Raw genomic sequence first — 20,926 nt, 5'->3', positions numbered from 1 at the left:
GTAGAAATACTATACTACATATGTCTAAAATTAGCAAATATTATATTGACTAAATTTTACAGTTACTAACCGTCGGGGCAAAATATCATGAACAAACATTACAAAAAATGTATGGGATCTATCTGCAATAATTTCTCGAACTGTGATGCACGCAAAATCTCCAAATTGTCATCTTTTAAGGCAGCCTTGATCAGCTCAAGCTAAACCTGAGACACCTAAGGTAAAGTAAATGTGTTAGCATGGATACAGAAATGTATGTACATGGAAAATCTTAAATAGAGTAGAACAACAATGTAGAATGGAAACCATGTAAGACATATCTATTATATTTTATCATGCAAGTAGTATTCTATATACATCGCTGCTTAACCAATATAGTGTATTTGACACCACTAAACATTATTATATTTAGTTTTGTTAATGGGTATTATATTAAGCTCATAAGAACATACACAAAGGCCCAAACTTCTGGTTTAATGCGGTTACAAATAATGAATTAGACATAAAATGATAAAACAGAAAATTACTTCATATTCAGATTTCTAAAAATTATATCATTTGTATTCATGTAGGATAAACAAATTGAGACCATAATAGAATGAACAGTAGAGTCCAAATGCAATTCCTCAAAATTTTGGGTTACATTGTTTACACATACCGACTTGCAACAGAAAATTACTTCAGATTTAGATACATATATGTTTCGGTGTTTTCGCGACTGTCGCTTTTCAAATCCGAGAGCCTCTCTTTTCTGTCACAGACAAAGCCTTCTAAAACGATCTTCTTCTCCACAAAACTTCTCCTAAAATGCATCCGGTGGTGTTTTCATCGCTCAAATCTGAGAAGAAATCTATTTGTTTTTCCAAATTTTACCATTGAAAATTTTATTTTGTGAGAGTGTGTGAATAACAAAGGACCACGTCTTATTTTTCACAGTTACTAATTATTAATTAAAATTTTGTTTTTTTGCAGGCTTTACCAGTTTTATAAAAAGATATATCCTATATATTATTTGATGATTTTAAAATAAAATGTAACTTCAATTTTGTATTAATTACAATATTAACTTACTGAAGTGTCAACACCTAACATCTTCTTATTACTTACGTGGCAATCTTATAATGAATTTGGACAAACTTTGGATTAACAATTAACATAACATAAATCGGCCATGTGTTGTACATTGTTATAAACATTTTATATTAACGAGAAACCCGTAAAAAAAATAGTGACATACTTCTAAGTAAAAAAAGTAGGAAATATAATAATTCACACTTTAACTGCATAAAAACTTTTTATAATAGAGTAGTCGTTGGTTCTTCTGTCTTCGACACAAGCAATAGTATTGTTTTTGCTTTGTTTAAACTTGACGAAATAAACCATTGGATTAAAGATTAGAAACCTCATTTTAGTAAAGACAATAGAGATGAGTGTTTAGACTATGACTATTTTCCATCTCCATTAGATCTGTTTAAATAGAAATGAATTTATCATATACAATGGCTAGGAGATAAAAGAGTAGGAAGAATGTTTGAGTTGATCATAATAATAAGTCCAACAAGTTTTTAAAACGTTAATATAAAAACTTTTAGCAAAAGAGAGCGTTGATATAGTTTAAGCATAGGTCCAATCCCCTATACATTAAAAGAGAAGTCACTTTAGTGATTTCTGCTGAAGTGACACTCATATAGAGCTTCTCAGGAAAAACGTTATAATTCTATTGATTGGATTTTTTGAATTTTTCTTTTTCATTTATTTTAATCAGTCGCTTATGTAGACAAACCCAAAACTATTGTTGATTTCGTTAAGCCCATATATAGCTAAGGGATAATAATTATCGATTTAGTTTAGCCTTGGGTACCCGTTCGGGTTCGGATCGGGTATTTTGGATTTTCAGGTATTTCGGTATAGAGGTGTAGAACCCGTTCGGGTATTTCTGTACTTCGGGTCGGGTTTGGGTATTTTTAGTTCGGATTCGGTTATTTCGGATCTGGTTCGGATATTTAGATTTTGAAAAAAAAATTAAAATTTTCATTTCTCAAGTTTCTTATATTTAAAAATATAACTTTCAGTTAACTAATTTTTTATTTTTAATAGATTGAATAGTTAATATATTTGGACATAACATTTTAAAACTAAAAATGCATTAATTTAGTTTTTTTAAAAAAAATTTTGGATGTAACTTTTTGTTAATTTTTTAAATAAAAAACTTGACATGCATTTTAAGTGAGTAGCAAATCATTTTTTTCGTAATTGTATGTATATCATATGAACTTAAAGTATGTGTAGTATCAATATAAATATTTTATATAAAATGAGAGATGTAAACTAAAAATATAAGGTTAATTATACATATGTTCGGTTATCTTCGGATATCCATTCGGATTCGGGTATTATCCGTTCGGGTTCAGGTATCCAATCTCTTCTTATTCAATACCCGTTCGGGTATTTTGTTACTTCGGTTCGGATTTCAGTTCGGGTTTTTCGGATCGGGTTCGGGTGCCACTTCGGATATCTGGTAAAGTGCCCACCCCTACTAATTAGGTTGTTTGTTTTAAATAACTTACCTTTCTAATATGGATTACTTGCGCAAGTTGAAATCATTAAGAGAATTTGTATTCCCTACCCACCAAACCTCCCTTATTTGCACTCCATACTCTATTTCCCCTTAATTTTTTCCCCCCCATCATTACCAATTTCCCCCCATTGTATGGTATCTCACTTTTTGCAGTATATTGAGCTAATTTACTCAATCATTAAATATGCAAATAACTTATTGACAAAATTTATTTTTAATAACTTACCTTTCTAATATAGATTACTTGCGCAAGTTGAAATCATTAAATATGCAAATCACTTATTCACAATATGGATTACTTGCGCAAGTTGAAATCATTAAATTTTATTGATTTAGTTTACCCTTGGGCAAGATTTAGAATTAAGACAAATATTAAAAACTTTCCTTATTATTCAAACGGTAAACTTGCGTATTTTGATATCATATTTATTATATTGCTTACAAAATATTTTAATGTTTCTAATTAGGTTGTTTGTTTTTAATAACTTACCTTTCTAATATGGATTACTTGCGCAAGTTAAAATCATATCATATGCAAATCATTTTTTGACAATACACATTTAATATCTTTCTTTAAACGATTTTATTATTTATTGTGCAAAATATTAAAATCATTAATATGAGAATAAATCGACTGTATATATATAGGAGACACACAAGGTCTTAAAATACAAACATTCTCTTTTCATTCTTTAAAGTATTATTCACAAATCTCTCCTCTCATACTATTAAGGTATTACGACAATGATGCTTGTGTGCTAAGAAAAATGTGTTTAGACGCAAAGGCTCATCATCTTTAGAACCCTGAACTCAACTCTTTGTGTTCTAGGTGACAAAAAGCATGTCTGGTCTATCCTTTTCATGTGTTGAATACTGGTAACGACAATATGGTCTTCCTTTTTTTATATGTAGACCAGGTCGTGAGAGTGATAGTGATCCAGAAAACCTTGATTGAACATGCTGAGAAGCTTCGCCAAGTTAAAGCAGTTCTTGAAGAGGTTCTTTAGTACTTTCTCTCTCTTTCTTGAATATTGTCCGGGAAAGTATTACATAGTATCATTTAGTAATAATATCTTATATCATTTTTTTGTTGTTGAATATACTATCTTATAAGTAAGCTAGCATTATGCATTTTTTATTTAATTCATGAGGTCATTTTCTCACAGCAGAGAATATTTTGGAATGGCGCAGGGAGGAAATTACTCAAGGATATACAGGAAGGTTCAACTGAAGCCGCTGAAGTGGGATGGTGAAGGCGAAGAATAAAGACCTGTAGAGGCCCTTATGATTCTTAAATACGGCGGTGTTCCAACTCACGCTGGTAGAAAACAGATGTTTACATACTCTACCATTTAATTTGTCATTGTTATATATATATATATATATATATATATATATATATATGTTTTCCAAATATAGAAGAATTGTTTAACTTATTGACATTTAACATCACTTGCCATATAATCTAACGAATATTACAAATAACAATTTATGGAAACTATTCTCGAAATTATTGAAAGACTAATAATGTTTTATTTATTACTTTTAATATTTATAACCTATAAAATAAAATGAACGAAATTTTATATAAGATAATTATAATAGTTTTATCCTCTGCTTGATGAACTGTGTTCGAATATAATTATATAATAACTATTTTAAATATTACAAAATCCAAAAATGTTTATTAATATTATTTTTAAATTATTTATCATTGTTTAAAGAATAAATTTATCATAATTTTAAAATAATTTATAAAATGCTTACAAAATGCAAGGCAAAGTTACACTTTCAAGAGTTAAGTCGAGATCTGGATTAAAAAACCTAATAACTGGTAAAGAAGGGATGCCGAAGACAAAAACATTGAATATTGTCTACAAACAAATTTTTCAAAATATTCCGTAGTCATGGTACGTAATTTTAATCTACTTTTTTTAAAATACAAATTTTAAAATATATAAACTGTTACAATTATTTATTTTTTGTATTTTCCAGATGGGTTGTAATGAGTTAGGAGACCGATGACGGTATGTCAATTTAATATTATTTCATGTTCAATAAAATTTAGAAATTTATAAATCTATCAAATAATGTTAACCCGTCAAATTGCTTACAAAATTTATTTAATTTTTTGCACGTTTCTAATTGAATTTGCTTTCTTTATCGAGAAATGTACTTCATAATATATATTATTTATGGATAATATTTTGATTTTTTATATTTTCTTTTAATATGTCTACATAAATGTTTGTTTATTATTTATGGAAAAATAATATTATTCACCTAAATAAAGAATTACGACACATATACAATCCTCCTATACATTAAAAGAGAAGTCACTTTAGTGATTTCTGCTGACATGACATTAATATAGAGCTTCTCAGAAAAATTGTTATAATTCTATTGGTCGATTTTTTTTAATTTTATTTTTCATTTATTTTAATCAATCGCTTATGTAGACAAGTCCAAAACTATTGTCGATTTCGTTAAGCCCATATATAGCTAGGGGATAATAATTATCGATTTAGTTTAGCATTGGGTAAGATTTAGAACTAAGACAAATATTAAAAAAAATTCTTATTATTCAAACAGTAAACTTGCGCATGTTGATATCATATTAATTACATTTGCTTAGAAAATATTATAATGTTTCTAATTAGTAGGGGTGGACGTTCGGGTACCCGTTCGGGTTCGGGTTCGGGTCGGGTATTTTGGATTTTTGAGTATTTCGGTATAGAGGTGTAGAACCCGTTCGGGTATTTCTGTACTTCGGGTCGGGTTCGGGTATTTTTAGTTCGGATTCGGTTATTTCAGATCGGGTTCGGATATTTAGATTTTGAAGAAAAAAATTAAAATTAAAATTTCTCAAGTTTCTTATATTTAAAAATATAACTTTCAGTTAACTAATTTTTTATTTTTAATAGATTGAATGGTTAATAGATTTATACATAAAATTTAAAACTAAAAAGGCATTAATTTAGTTATTTTAAAAAAAAATTGGATGTAATTTTTTAAATAAAAAACTTGACATGCATTTTCGGATCGGGTTCGGGTGCCACTTCGGATATCGGGTAAAGTGTCCACCCCTACTAATTAGGTTGTTTGTTTTTAATAACTTACTTTTCTAATATGGATTACTTGCACAAGTTAAAATCATATCATATGCAAATCATTTTTTGACAATACACATTTAATATCTTCCTTTAAACGATTTCATTATTTATTGTGCAAAATATTGTGCGTCATTAATATGAGAAATAAATCGACTGTACATATATATGAGACACCCAAGGTCTTAAAATACAAACATTCTCTTTTCATTCTTTAAAGTATTATTCATAAATCTCTCCTCTCATACTATTAAGGTATTACGACGATGTTGCTTGTGTGCTAAGAAAAATGTGTTTAGACGCAAAGGCTCCTCATCTTTTATCGACTCTGCCACCCACTTTGCCTTGGAAGTATTATATGTTACTTGATGAATCGACTCTGCCACCCACTTTCATTGACTCTGCCACCCACTTTACCTTGGAAGTATTATAGAAAGATTAATAATCTTTTATTTATTACTTTTAATATTTATAAACTATAAAATACAATGAACGAAATTTTATATAAGATAATTATAATAGTTTTATACTCTACTTGATGAATTATGTTCGAATATAATTATATAATAACTATTTTAAATATTTCAAAATCCAAAAATGTTTATTAATATTATTTTTAAATTATTTATCGTTGTTTAAAGAATAAATTTATCATAATTTTAAAATAATTTATAAAATGCTTAGAAAATGCAAGGCAAAGTTTTACTTTCAAGAGTTAAGTCGAGATCTGGATTAAAAATCCTAATAACTGGTAAAGAAGGGAAGGCGCATACAAAAATATTGAATGTTGTCTACAAACAAGTTTTTCAGAATATTTCGTAGTCACGGTACGTAATTTTAATCTACTTTTTTTTCAAATACAAATTTTAAAATGAATAAACTGTTGCAATTATTTATTTTTTGTATTTGCTAGATGGGTTGTGATGAGTTAGGAGACCGATGACGGTATGTCAATTTAATATTATTTCATGTTTAATAAAATTTAAAAATTTATAAATCTATCAAATAATGTTAACCCGTCAAATTGCTTACAAAATTTATTTAATTTTTTGCAAGTTTCTAATTGAATTTGCTTTCTTTATCGAGAAATGTACTTCATAATTTATATTATTTATGGATAATATTTTGATTTTTATTATATTTTCTTTTTTTTTTTTTTTTTTTTTTTTTTTTTATATTTTCTTTTAATATGTCTACATAAATGTTTGTTTATTATTTATGGAAAAATGATATTATTCACCTGAAATAAAGAATTACGAAATATATACAATACAATTCTAATTAATGATAATATAAAATTTGTTACTTCTAGAACTATACACTATTTATTCCATTTTTTGAATGAAAGTATCTTCGTAAACACACAAAATATTTTGTGACGTTGCAATTATACATACACACAATATCTGCCTCTTCATACTGACGTTACTGTGTTCCCTCTCGTGAGGTACGGGCCGAGAGAGAACACAGGGTGCGGACCGATCATGTTCTTATGCCCGCACATGGTGCGGACCAGTCACCTAGTAGGACTTAAACGTCTAGATCATATGTCCGAATTTTTTTTAAATAGTATAGTTTTTAAGGCTGATTTATTAGAATATTACAATTATGAAAAAGATTACATAGACGATTCGACAATCTACAATACTATTTGCTTTATGAGAATCTACGTCTAACTGCATCACAAGAGCCGCTCTATGAAGATCTACGCCTGGCCGAGTTTACTTGCACCATGTTAAAGATCCTTTGTAAGTTTTTCCTCCATAGTTTGCATAATTATTTAATAAACGTTTTTTTCTGAAAATTGAACCTGGACCTGCTGGTGGAGAAGCATTAATGAACTTTTAGTTAAACTACTGGAATAAAGGGACTTCCACACAAAAAAGAGAGAGTATAATTTAAAAAAATGATTAACAAATATGTGGATTGTTCGATTCTCATATAGTACCGGTGTATAACATCCATCTCACGTAAAATTTAGGGTATGAATGGTGACCAAAGAACGGCGAGGAATAATGCATTCCTTAACGTTCCTAAAAAATCACCATTCACAAGGAATAATAATTCCCTCTCATTCTCTTTCATTCCTTTTTTTTATAGAGAATTAAAGAACAAAATTATTCCTTGTTAAAATTGATAAAGAACAACTATTCCTTTTCATTTCTGCTATTTTATTTCCGAACATTTATTTTTTATTTGTTTCTCTTGTTTCCCGAATGGTCACCAGTCAGACCCTTAAAGTGATTATGTTTCCAGCATATATTAAAACTTGATACACAATTTTGAATCAGTTATATACGGTAAGTTTTATTCAAGAAAATATTATGCTTTGTCTACAAGTCTACTATTTCGATCATAGAAAACAACTTTACAAATATATTTGTGGTAAATATTGATCATTTCCATAAGTATTGGTTCAATGTATCAGGCTACAATACGGTTTCTAAGTAATTAATTATTGAAATTTCAATTAACCTAACAATCTGAAAACCTGCGATATACGAAAATATACGATATATGCGTGTAAGTTAGGTTTTTTCGTCGGACACTGAATTATAACATTTTTTTGCGGTGCAATTTTCCTTTTTTTTTAACCAAGAGCTCTTGGTTTAGTGGTAATGGAACTCCAGCTGGAGTGTCCATTCTGGGTTCGAGTCGCCTTGGCCACCTTCCCGCCTACAACTGTGCATGCCCAGATGGAAGACCTCGTGGGGATTAGTTTGGGCTTACCGCCTGGGATCCCCCACGGATATCAGAAAAAAGAAAAAAAAATTCCCTTTTTTTTTTGAACAACTGGTGCAATTTCCCTTAGAAGAATTTTACTAGGTGCACAAAAAAAAATTATATGTTTTATTAGTTTTGTTTACGTCAATAGTATTTTCTCTTGTATGGCCCATCAACCTAGATCGGAATGAAACATTAGTTTGTAAGCCCAATACAAAAATCTCTGAGAAATAAAATAGGCCGAAAATTTAAAACTTTCGGATAAGTTCGAAATATATTTCCTCTACACCGACTACAACCTACACTCAGAAACAGAATGGTACAACCAGGATTGATTCACTAAACAATACACGTGGAGAACTATGGATGCATTAGTACACACTAGCAATATACACCTGTATCCAGCTGATAATAATTTGGCCATAAAAAAAATCTTAAAAAGAAAATGAGATATTCTTAGGACCTTTGTATATATACACCACTTAAACCCTACTCCTCTGCCTCTGCCTCTGCCTCTCAGTTTACCAAAACCCTAGTTTCAAAGCTTTACTCTCCAGGTATCGATCTACTCCATTTTCTTCTCGATCTTCTTTTTCTATTTAAGTTGAATCTAGATCTGCGAGTTTTAGGAACTTGTTGTTATCGTTGTTGAATAGGATTTGAGATTGATTTAGAGTTTGTGGTTTCAAATTTGTGTAGAAATGGCTTTCTGCAAAAATCTCGGTGGTCTATTGAGGCAAGGTGCGGTTTCTCAGACAGGGAATGTACCCGTTCAGTCTATGCTCGGGTCTCTCCGGTACATGTCTACCAAGCTCTTTGTCGGTGGTAAATATCTTGTCTTTGTTCTTATGAAGATCGAGTTGTTTTATTTGTTTTGAAAATTGGTTTGACTCGTGTGGTATTGATTGGTTCAGGTCTCTCATGGGGAACTGATGACCAGTCATTGAGGGAGGCTTTCTCCAACTTCGGTGAAGTGATCGATTGTAAGTAATGGTTGCACGTTGACGATTATTGTTGCATTGGGTGAGAGTTTATTTATTACTCTTTGTTGTTGTTGTGCAGCTAAGGTCATTGTTGATAGGGAAACCGGAAGGTCAAGGGGGTTTGGATTTGTCAATTTCTCTGATGAGAGTGCTGCTAATGCTGCAATTTCAGAGATGGACGGAAAGGTTTGTGTTTGAATGCTCAGTCAATAAACTTTCTAAATGGTAATTATTTGTGTGTTTTCTATGGTTTAATGCTTTGGATTTTTTTTATTTTCAGGAACTGAATGGACGCAACATCCGAGTGAATGTTGCTAACGATAGACCAAGTGCTCCCCGGGCTTATGGAGGTGGTGGCGGCTACGGTGGAGGTGGTGGTGGCTATGGAGGAGGTGGTGATGGAGGCGGTTACTAAACAGAGGAGCTTCTTGTGATAAGAAGAATTGATCTTTCTGTTTGTTTTTTTTTATTATTTAAATCGAGCTTGTGCTAGTACAAAACCTGAATGGGATTTGTTGAGACTCTAGTAGTCAGTACTCTTATCTAAGACACGGCTTTTCACTCAGTTTGTGTTAGCTTCAAATATTGTCCGTTAATAATTCTGGAGGAAAGCCGAATTGAGAGTATGAGCAGTTATCATCTGTTTTAGAATTATACCCGATCTGACTTGAGATTTGAGTTCTTGTAAAAGGAAGTGTATTCTTCAATTTGAGTTTATCTTTTCGATATTGGGTTCAAGATAATTTTATAAACTGTGTTTGTGTTCTTGTCGTTTAGTAAGGACACTACTCCATTGGGGATTTCGAAAGCAATCGTCATGGAGTTGTAGAGATACTTTTCTTTACCAGTATATATCCGACTGGATGGAGAATTGATTTGCTATGGATGAGCTCACGGAGTTATACAAGTTGACGCTGGCTTACGGTTTCATCTACGGAGAAGCGAGTGTATTTTCACCTGAGGAATACTTTTTTGACCTATAAGAATATTTGTTCATTGAAGAATTCTGTATTGCTTACGTTTGGTAACTATTGAAAATGCAAAATGAATCTGATATAGAGAGTGGTACGAGTATGATAAATGAACACAGTATTTCTCTACTAAAAAGCTATGTATTTACTATTTTTTTTCAAACGAACTTGCAAGCCTCGCTTAAATAGAAAACGCACTATGATATAAAATATGATCCAAAAAACTCTTTATCTTTTAACCATTTGTGTTTTACTCACTATACAAGTTCTGAAACCTTTTTGATAATAATACTTTTTATGTGCTAACTCAATATAAAAGCTCCACAACTTATTTAGACTTAGTAAATTTTGTGGCTAACTCAAGCCAACTTCCAAGAAATAAATATTCCAAATCATCCTTGCGAATATTTCCAAATCTTTTACAAAGTTGTTTTTTCTTAAATATTTCATAAGAAAAATTCTCTTTTCCATGATAAATTTCTGGTTGCTTAGTCTCCAGTTAACCTCTATTTCAGTCGTTGTAGTACTTCACGTAATACTTTCGCGAGTACATGTTTTGACGGATGTTCTCAACTTGAAAAAATATTTTTGCAAGAGAATAATCGACAATTCATGGAGCTATGTTGCAACTGTAAATAACAAAGAGATTTGGTGATGCTTCAGATTATACAAGGATAGATTCATCATACAAAAGTGACTGAGGACGAATAATCGCTGGAGTGAAAATCTCATGTACTGGTTCAAAATTTATGAAGGTCCTGAGTATAACCGGTTATCTTATTCTGGTTTAAGTTGGTTTAAATTTCCTTTTGCTTAACCAGCTATATATATAGTTACATATGTACAGTTAGAAACTTGAGATTAATAATACGATTTTGTTCATCATCTTCACAAGATTTCATCTCTCTCGATTCACCATCTTCACATCTAATATGGTATCAGAGACCTTTTGATTTCTCGTTTCCGCTTCCGTTCATCGTTCCTCAGCTCCGATCATGAGTGTTTACTTCGATTTCTCGTTCTTTGCGATCCTCGAGTTTCTTTCTTCGCTCCTCGTCACCGTTTTCGTCTTTCTTTTTCCGCTTCTGCTTCTCTTCAGCCGCCATTGATTGCGACGATCTTGATAGCAGACGATTCACTCTCTTCTAGTTGCGATTTGAAGTTCTCCGATTCTGTTTCTTGATTCTACGATGCCTACGCGCGATTATTCCCCAATTCCACCTCCTTCGACGCCGTCTCTCTCCGATCCAAACTCCAATCCGTTGTTCATTCACAATGCGGATCATGCTGGTATCTCTCTTGTCTCAGAAAAGCTTACTGGCCTTGGGAATTTCAATAGCTGGCGTAGATCGATGTTGTTGGCGTTAGGTGCTCGAAACAAGGATGTGTTTGTTACGGGTGTTTATCCAGATCTTGATGATACTCATACTGATTTTGGATCTTGGTCAAGATGCAACAATATTGTATGCACTTGGATTGTGAATGTTGTGGATAAGCCGATTGCTAAGAGCATTATGTATCTCGAAACGGCTCGGCAGATGTGGCAAGATATTCACGATCAGTTCAAGCAGAGTGATGGTCCAAGAACAGCTGAGATCAAGCAGCAGATCTATGCTGAAACACAAGGCTCTCAGACTGTGAGTGAGTACTATACAAGACTCAAGCAACTCTCGGAAGAGCTCAAGAACCATGACGAACCATATACATGTTGTTGTGGCCAGATGAATTGTGCGAGTCACAAACAACTAGCGAAGACGGAAGAGCAAGACCGGGTTCTCAAGTTCCTTATGGGACTCAATGAATCGTTTACTGCTACACGAGGGCAGATCTTGATGATGGACCCAAACCAATTGCTTTCCAAGGTTTTCAACATGGTTCCTCAGGAGGAGAGGCAACACTCTATGAAGTCCACAAGCAATTTGACGTTTCAGGCATCTCAGTCCATCACTTCTCCAGAACCTATCATCGCTGCTTATGGTAGAGGCTACAACAAGCAAAAGTCTCGTCCTATATGCTCTCACAGTGGTCTTTCTGGTCATACCGTTGATCGTTGTTACAAACTACATGGCTATCCCCAAGGTTATAGGACCAACACGTCTGGTTACAAGGGTCAACAGTCCTCTCAACAACAGGCTGCGGGCACTCACATTCTTCCAGCAAGGGCACCAATGTAGTGAACATGATCACTAAGGATTTTGGCAGCATCACCATGCATGATCAGCAGGGTACTCACTTGGAGACGGCTACATCAGATCAAATTCAGCACCTTCTAAGTGTCCTCAAGGCTAAAACACAGAGCATTGAGAACAATCACACTCAGATTTCAGGCAGTACTCTTAAACTCGCAGATGGCTCTATCTCCATGTTGAAACCTCAACCTCATTTGATTCCTATCACATCATCTCATCCTTCTACTTCAGGTACATTTTTGAATTCTTCCAACTTTATTGCTTCTGCAGGAATCATAAACAACCTTACATTTTTCGCAAAATACTTGGATCATAGATACAGGAGCTAGTTGCCATGTGTGTTCTAACTTGAACATGTTTTCTGCCACGCACCCAATTACTAACACAACTGTTACTTTACCTGATGGAACACGAATTGAAGTCATTCTCTCTGGCACAATTGTTATTTCTGAAACACTAACTCTGCATTATGTGTTGTTTGTTCCGGCTTTTAAATTTAACCTTTTGAGCATTAGTGCTTTAACTTGGAACACAACCATTTCCGTTCTGTTTTCTTCAAACTCATGTCAGATTTTGTCATACAATCCACTTCATTTTCTTCAGGAGCATACTCCGGATTACATGATTGAGAAGGGTAATCTTTGTCAAAATCTCTATATCTTGGATTCTCCTCCTCCAGCTTTGTCAACTATAGCTCAAACTCATCACCTAGCTCACGTATCTTCTGAAATTTGGCATCAACGTTTGGGACATCCCTCTCCAAATAAAATTCAAATTCTTTCTAAATGTTTAGATCTTTCTAGGAAAACATAGGTCACGATCATTTGTGTAAAGTGTGTCCTTTAGCTAAACAAAAACGCTTGTTTTTTTCTTCTTCTAATAACATGTCTGTCTCTGCATTTGATCTTTTACACTTAGACATTTGGGGTCTATTTCGTGTACCAACAGTTGATGGGTATAAATACTTTTTGACTATAGTTGATGATTGCACAAAAGTCACATGGGTTTATCTTTTGAAAGATAAGAGTTCTGTCATCACGGTTTTTCCGGAATTTTTAACCTTTGTTGAAACACAATTCAAAACTTCTGTCAAAACAATTCAAACTGATAACGCTCCCGAACATTCTTTTACATCTAAAAAAAAAACAAAGGCATACAACATTACTTTTCATGTGCTTCCACTCCACAACAGAACTCTATTGTGGAAAGAAAACATCAGCATATCCTTAATGTGGCTCGCTCACTACTCTTTCAATCTAACATTCCTCTTGACTATTGGGGGGATTGCATTCAAACAGCAGTTTATTTGATCAACAGAACTCCCACTCCTCTTTTGAAAAACAAATCTCCTTTTGAACTTCTCATGTCTAAACCTCCATCTTATAGTCATCTCAGAGTTTTCGGCTGTCTCTGTTTCACTTCCACATTATTAAAAGATCTTCATAAGTTCTCACCACGTGCCACTCCTTGTGTATTTCATGGCTATCCTCACGGATATAAAGGCTACAAAGTGCTTGATCTTCACACTAACCAAATTCTCATTTCAGGCAACATAGTTTTTCATGAGTCTAGTTTCCCTTTCTCTGAGAGTCTTCCTTCACATGATAATGTATCTTTGGTCAACATGTTTTACCATTACATGTTCCTGACTCTCCCTTTCTGGCTTTCTTTGATCTTGGTGATAATTCATCTTCCCTTCCTGAAGAATCTCTTGATCTTACTTTTATTTCTCCTTGCCATCATCCTAACTCTTCAACACAATCTACTAACACTGATGTTCCTAACACACGCAATAGAAGGCAAACTAAGGCTCCTGCTTCTCTAGATCAGTATCATTGCTATCTTTTAAATAGAACTCCTACATTTCCTACCCATGAGACTCATACTACATCTTACCCTATCTTTGCGTTTCTATCCTATGACAAATTTGATGATTCTCATCGCAATTTCCTTCTTTCCATCACCACTGTTACTGCCCCTAAGACCTTTCATGAAGCCATTTTACTGGATGAGTTTAAGGGAGCTATGAAATTTGAAATGAATTCTCTAGAAGATACTGGTACTTGGTCTATCTGTCAATTGCCTCCAGGGAAGCACCCCGTTGGTTGTAAATGGGTGAACACGTACAAGTTCAATCCTGATGGCACTGTGGAGCGTCCTAAGTCACACTTGGTTGCAAAGGGCTACACCCAACTTGAAGGCTTGGACTATCTGGATACATTCTCTCCAGTAGCTAAGTTGGGTACTCTACGGCTGTTACTGAGTCTTGCAGCTGCTAAGAATTGGTCAATTAAACAGCTCGACATCAGTAATGCATTTCTTAATGGCGACTTGGATGAGGAGATCTATATGACTATTCCTCAAGGATATACAGAGCTGACTGGCCGCAGTTTACCTCCTAATTCAGTTTGTCGTCTACATAAGTCTCTTTATGGACTTAAACAGGCTCTCACCAATGGAATCACAAGCTATCCACAGTCATTTCCTCTGCGGGTTTTGTTCAGACATCATCTGATCATTCTCTATTTGTTCAACACTCGGCATCTTTGTTTGTTGCTGCTCTGGTGTATGTTGATGATATACTCATCGTGGGTGATGATGATGTTGCTATTTAGAACTTCAAAGATTCTCTAAAACAAGCTTTTAAACTACGCGATCTTGGTGATGCAAAATATTTCCTTGGTTTTGAGATTGCGAGAAATGCTGATGGGATCTCCATTAATCAACGGAAGTATACGCTGGAATTGCTTCAAGACGCTGGCTACCTTGGCTGCAAACCTGTCTCAGTTCCTATGGAACCAAATTCCAAACTCTCTGATTCCTCGGATGATCTTCTGTCTGATCCTTCAATCTATAGGAAGATCGTTGGAAAGAGGCTTTACTTGACTCACACGCGTCCTGACATTGCATATGCAGTTCATAAACTTAGCCAGTTTATGTCTGCTCCTCGCAGTGATCATCTTAAAGCAGCTCAAAGAGTTCGATATCTCAAGAATGATCCTGCTCAAGGGCTATTCTACTCAGCCTCGTCTTCGGTGAGTCTGACTGCCTTTTGTAATGCCGATTGGGCTTCTTGTCCAGATACTCGCCGCTCTATGACTGGCTTCTGTATCTTCTTGGGAGATTCACTTATCTCATGGCGTGCTAAGAAACAACAAATGGTTTCTCGCAGTAGCTCATAGGCAGAGTACCGGTCCATGGCAGATACTACGTGTGAGCTCATTTGCTTAGCTGCCTTACTCTGTGATCTCCATTGTCCTCTGACTGGTCCTGCAACGCTCTACTGTGATAATCAGTCAGCTCTACACATCGCGTCGAATCATGTCTATCACGAACGCACCAAACACATCGAGATCGATTGCCATGTGGTTCGTGAACGAATACATAGTGGTTTTCTGAAGACTATGCACGTGAAGTCAGCTCATCAACTCGCTGATATCTTCACGAAAGCTGTTCAGCCTGCTCTTTTTCATCAGTTGACACTCAAGATGGGTCTTCATCATCTGTTTGTTCCATCTTGAAGGGGAGGGGGGGGGGGGTATTAGAGTTATAATCGGTTATCTTATTCTAGTTTAAGTTGGTTTAAGTTTCCTTTTGCTTAACCAGCTATATATATAGTTACACATGTACAGTTAGAAACTTGAGCTGAATAAAACGATTTTGTTCATTATCTTCACAAGATTTCATCTCTTTCGATTCACCATCTTCACATCTAATAGTCTGTATGAGATTTATTATTAATACTGGAAGGATAAGCATATAATTGGTGGATTACGATTTGATAAGCGCACAAGAGATTGTGTTCAAACGCTCAAACCTTTTTGGATATTGGGACCAGCTTCGACCAGAAATATTTCGTATCTGAGGCTTGGGGTGGGCTTTAGAGAAAAAAAATATATGTTCTAAGGACAAAGCTGGGTTTGGGAATACGATGAAGAATTCAACCAACTCAAACACTATGTAGTAGAATAACTTGAGTAAAGGGCAATACAAATTTGTTGTTTCTATGTGGTTTAAGGGTGGAAATTCATACTCATTCCTTACTTTGTAACTCAAAACCATTTTGAAGTTTGTGGAAGAGGCGGCGATGCTGATGAATAATATTACGGCAGAAAACCGAGCATGGACTTAGTCACAGCTGAGTGAGGCTTGCAAGACAGGTGATCAGAAAAGAAAATGGGATCATGTTGAATTGTTGATAATAGAAACAAGTCCTCATGGAAGTGCGGTGAATGCACGAGTTGCCGAAAGATGCATATTGTAAAGTATTGGAAAGCAACATGAGCATGTGATATATGCAGTACTACAGATCATGTGATCCAGAACTACCTGCGAATGGCTCAAGTACAAGAGGAGATGAAAAGTGATGGCTCAAAGTTTTGATACCGATGTTGGAAGGTTGGACATTTCAAGAGGGAATGACTGAAACTGCTGAGTGAGTTACACACAAAGACACTTCATGTCTTTTGTTAACCTCTAAAGACACAATCTACATTTGACGTACTTTTTGTGTACGGATGCCACTGTGTGGACGAAAAGAACCTTTCTTTTACCTTTTGTTGGAGAAACAAGCACAAGTATTTGGTCTGGGTAATTATTTTTTTCTAGTTTGTTTAAATAACTTTTGTTTGGTTTGGTTAGGATATTAAAGAAAGTTGGTTTATGGGAAGGTGAGATTAAATCGTGGCCACAAAATTTAAATTTTAAAAGAAATCCAACGGTGGGGATGTTTTAAGACTAGGAGCAATAGGATAGATAAATAATAAATTCAACGCTTTGAACTCCACAATGGAGTTGTTGAATTTTCAAAAAATCAGACATGGATTAACTGGAGTTGAATCAGTTCAACTAGTTGAATACATTGATTATGGGACCTACACATACACAGTCAAAATTTAAGAGGAAGAAAAAGGAAGAGAGTGATCACATGTCGAAAACCTTATCTTGTAAAAAGAACTACTCTCATCCTATTGGCTATTCTAAGTTTTGGAGATTTTTTTCTCTCCAAATCATTGAAACTCAATTATTTTGTAATGAGAATTTTTTTTTAATTAAAATTTGTATCAAAATTCATAATTTTTTATGGTCTACAAATAGAGTCTAGGTTTGTTTCATTTAGATACAGAAAAAAAAATGCCAATTTCAGATAAATTTTATATTAGTCTCCAAGCAAATTTCTTTTTTTTGTGTTTAAACTTCCTTTTTTAGTTAAATGGATCACAATAATGATCTCTTTAACACTCAAAATTCGAGTAATTTTCCTTTTAACTATCCAAATCTCGGTAATTATCAGTTTCAAAACCAGTCTTCAAACACACCCCAAAATATACCAAATTTTGGTTTTGCACCAAATTTCTTTATGCCATCATCTATTCCAAATTATCCTTCATATTATGGATCGATGATGTCATATTTACCTCCAAGACCTCATATTTCTTCAACTTCAATGGGTAATGAATTTGTTCTAAATATTAGAACAACGGATTTTCCAGAATTTTCTACACAAATAGGTCTTGGTGATACAAGTGGTATCAATGAAGACGCACAAAAGAAAAATGAAGAGGATTCAACTCATGCTCGCCGGAAAAGCCCAAAATGGGCCACTGGTCAAAAATTGGTTCTAATTAGTGGTTGAATTAAATATGGAACTGACAGTGTTGTTGGCAGGAACAAAAAAAGTGAAGCATTTTGGGGGAAAATTGCTGAGTAGTATAAATGGAGCTTCGTGCAGAAACCATTACAACTATATGAACAAAAAGTTGAGCAAATGGGTTGGCGTGTACGATAATGCTAAGCGTATGCAACAAAGTGGGTGGTCGGAGAATGATGTCTTGGTAAAAGCGCATGAAATATATTCAGGTAGTAAGAATGAATATTTCAATTTAATGTCAGAATGAAATGCTCTGCGTGATCAACCACGTTATGGTAGTCACGTAGGAGGAAACATCGGCTCAAGTAGTTGATCTAAGAGATCCCACGAGAATGATACAAGTGACTCTAACTCTATTGGATCAAACTCTGTAGGATCAAACATTTGTCCAATTGGGAGGGACACATCAAAAAAAAGGTAAAAAAAAAAACAAGGGCGTAACTTTGGAAATAGTCAACGAAGAGTAGAATGAATTCAAACAATTCAAATAACAAGAATTGTAACGATTGGACACAATAGCCAAGAGACAAGAAGATGCAAACCAATTGATGAAAGAAAAGACTCAAGCTAAAAAGATGAAGATGTTCACGAAGCTAAGTGAAAAAGAGCATCTCGATGACAAGAACAAACACTGTTGGAGAAGTTAAGCCATGATCTATTTGGAAATTAGTTGATTTCAAGTTTATGTGTGTATTTTTATGTTTTAGTTATGTGTGTTTGTTTTTTTCCTTTAATAATGTGTGTTTGTTTTTTTCTACATTAATAATGTGTTTTTGTTTCATTCTACTTTAATAATGTGTATGTCTATGTCTACTTTACGAATTTTGTTTGTATGCAATCTATGACTTTCAGTTATTGTTGGAGAATCCAATCTTATCTGTTATTTATGTCAATTTGATATTTGTTTGACGTCCAAAAATTACAGCCACTTATTTTTTTATAAGTGGAGACTCATTTTTCTAATGATTTTCCAACAACACAAATCTTAGCTTACCAAAAAACCAATGGATCCTTCAAATTTTCTTTTGATATTGAAGCTTACAAAAAACAGTCTGAAATTGAAGAGAAGTATATCGTTAATCGGTTTAGAGAGCGTCGAAAAAAAATTGTTGAAGATCAAGCGCCTCGTAGCAAGAGAAAATACTTCAAAAGAGATCATGTAGCGGAAAATCAAAGGCTTATTGATGATTACTTTCCAAATCAACCAACATATGATGATGCAATATTTCGTCGATGATTCCGGATGCGAAAACATGTTTGTCTTCGGATAGTTGGAGACCTATCAAGCAGTGACAACTACTTTACCCAACGAGTTGACGCAACCAATAAAGAAGGTATATCTCCTTTGGAAAAATGTACAACCGCCATGCGAATGCTAGCGTATGGTGTTGCTGCCGATGCAGTCGATGAATATATCAAAATAGGAGGTACTACAACATTAGAGTGCTTGCGTCGATTCTGTAAAGGAATCATCCAACTTTATGAGCAAGAATATCTCAGAGCTCCAACTCAAGAGGACCTACAAAGAATTCTCCATGTTAGTGAAATGCGAGGGTTTCCTGGAATGGTCGGGAGTATTGATTGCATGCATTGGGAATGGATAAATTGTCCAACGGCGTGGAAAGGTCAATTTATTAGGGGAGATAAGGGAACCACCACTGTTATACTTGAAGCAGTTGCATCTCATGATCTATGGATTTGGCATGCATTTTTCGGATGTCCGAGTACACTAAACGATATAAACGTTCTAGATCGTTCGCCGGTATTTGATGATGTTGAACAAGGAAATACTCCGAGAGTGAACTTTTTCGTCAACCAACATCCGTATGACATGGCATACTTTCTAGCTGATGGTATCTATCCTTCTTATCCAACTTTTGTCAAATCAATCCGACTTTCTCAGAGTGAACCAGACAAGTTATTTGCAAAACATAAAGAAGGATGCCGGAAGGATATCGAACGTGCATTTGGAGTGTTACAGGCTCGATTCAAAATCATTCGTGAACCAGCTCGCATGTGGGACATATCCAATTTGGCTATCATCATGCGGTCATGTATCATATTGTATAAAATGATTGTTGAGGATGAACGAGATACATATGCTCAACACTGGACCGATTATGATCAATCTGAGGCAAGTGGTTCAACAAGCACACCACATTCATTTTCGACAGAGGTGTTACCCGTATTTGCAAATCATGTCTGAGCTAGATCTGAATTACGTGATTCAAATGTACATCACGAACTGCAAGCAGATCTAGTCAAACACATATGGGCGAAATTCGGAATGTTTCGTGATTAAAAAAACTTAAAGTTGTCGTGTGTGATTGTTCTTATTGTACCAAATAAGTTGTATGTTTTTATTTGTGTTTATAGTACCAAATAAGTTGTGTGTTTTTATTTGTTGTTTTGTATGTTATATCATGTGTACTTAATAAATAGTTATTAAATTATAAAATATATAAAGAAAGATGAATTGGAAATAGTGGGGTATGGTGTTGAATTTTATTAAACAATACTATTGTAGATGTTAAAAATGAAGTGGTTGTTGAATAAGTATGTGGAAGAGAGACAAGATGGTGTGAAGTGTTAAAAAGAGAAAAAGAGAGTGTTGAATAATTTTATGATTGTAGATAGTCTAATGCACGATTGTGACGTGCATTAATGTAGCTTTCGATGTAGGTTTTGGAAGGTGAAAAAGCTATTTGTTTGTGGATGTGA

General features: G+C 34.1%; 2 protein-coding genes across 2 annotated transcripts; both read left to right on the top strand.

Moving 5' to 3' along the window:
• Nucleotides 1–8,820: 8,820 nt before the first annotated feature.
• LOC106399692 (glycine-rich RNA-binding protein 2, mitochondrial) lies at nucleotides 8,821–10,121 on the top strand. The gene is made up of 5 exons (XM_013840153.3): nucleotides 8,821–8,969; nucleotides 9,112–9,237; nucleotides 9,327–9,395; nucleotides 9,475–9,581; nucleotides 9,676–10,121. Exons 2-5 carry the CDS (start codon nucleotides 9,114–9,116, stop codon nucleotides 9,808–9,810), a joined length of 435 nt encoding a protein of 144 aa, XP_013695607.1. The 5' UTR covers nucleotides 8,821–8,969; nucleotides 9,112–9,113; the 3' UTR covers nucleotides 9,811–10,121.
• A 9,450-nt stretch (nucleotides 10,122–19,571) lies between these two features.
• On the top strand, nucleotides 19,572–20,456 carry LOC106413237. Its single transcript, XM_048737394.1, has one exon. The coding sequence runs from the start codon at nucleotides 19,572–19,574 to the stop codon at nucleotides 20,409–20,411; it is 840 nt and encodes a 279-aa protein (XP_048593351.1). The 3' UTR covers nucleotides 20,412–20,456.
• The last annotated feature ends 470 nt before the right edge of the window (nucleotides 20,457–20,926 follow it).

Source organism: Brassica napus, chromosome A8 (genome assembly GCF_020379485.1).
Source record: "Brassica napus cultivar Da-Ae chromosome A8, Da-Ae, whole genome shotgun sequence".
NCBI lineage: Eukaryota > Viridiplantae > Streptophyta > Magnoliopsida > Brassicales > Brassicaceae > Brassica > Brassica napus.
This window is presented reverse-complemented; position numbering and strand designations above follow the sequence as displayed.

Coding starts and splice junctions, on each gene's coding strand:
- LOC106399692 (XM_013840153.3), top strand. CDS start 9,114: ATGGCTTTCTGCAAAAATCTCGGTGGTCTATTGAGGCAAGGTGCGGTT. Junction 9,238..9,326: donor TACCAAGCTCTTTGTCGGTG/GTAAATATCTTG, acceptor TGATTGGTTCAG/GTCTCTCATGGGGAACTGAT. Junction 9,582..9,675: donor TTTCAGAGATGGACGGAAAG/GTTTGTGTTTGA, acceptor TTTTATTTTCAG/GAACTGAATGGACGCAACAT.
- LOC106413237 (XM_048737394.1), top strand. CDS start 19,572: ATGCGAATGCTAGCGTATGGTGTTGCTGCCGATGCAGTCGATGAATAT.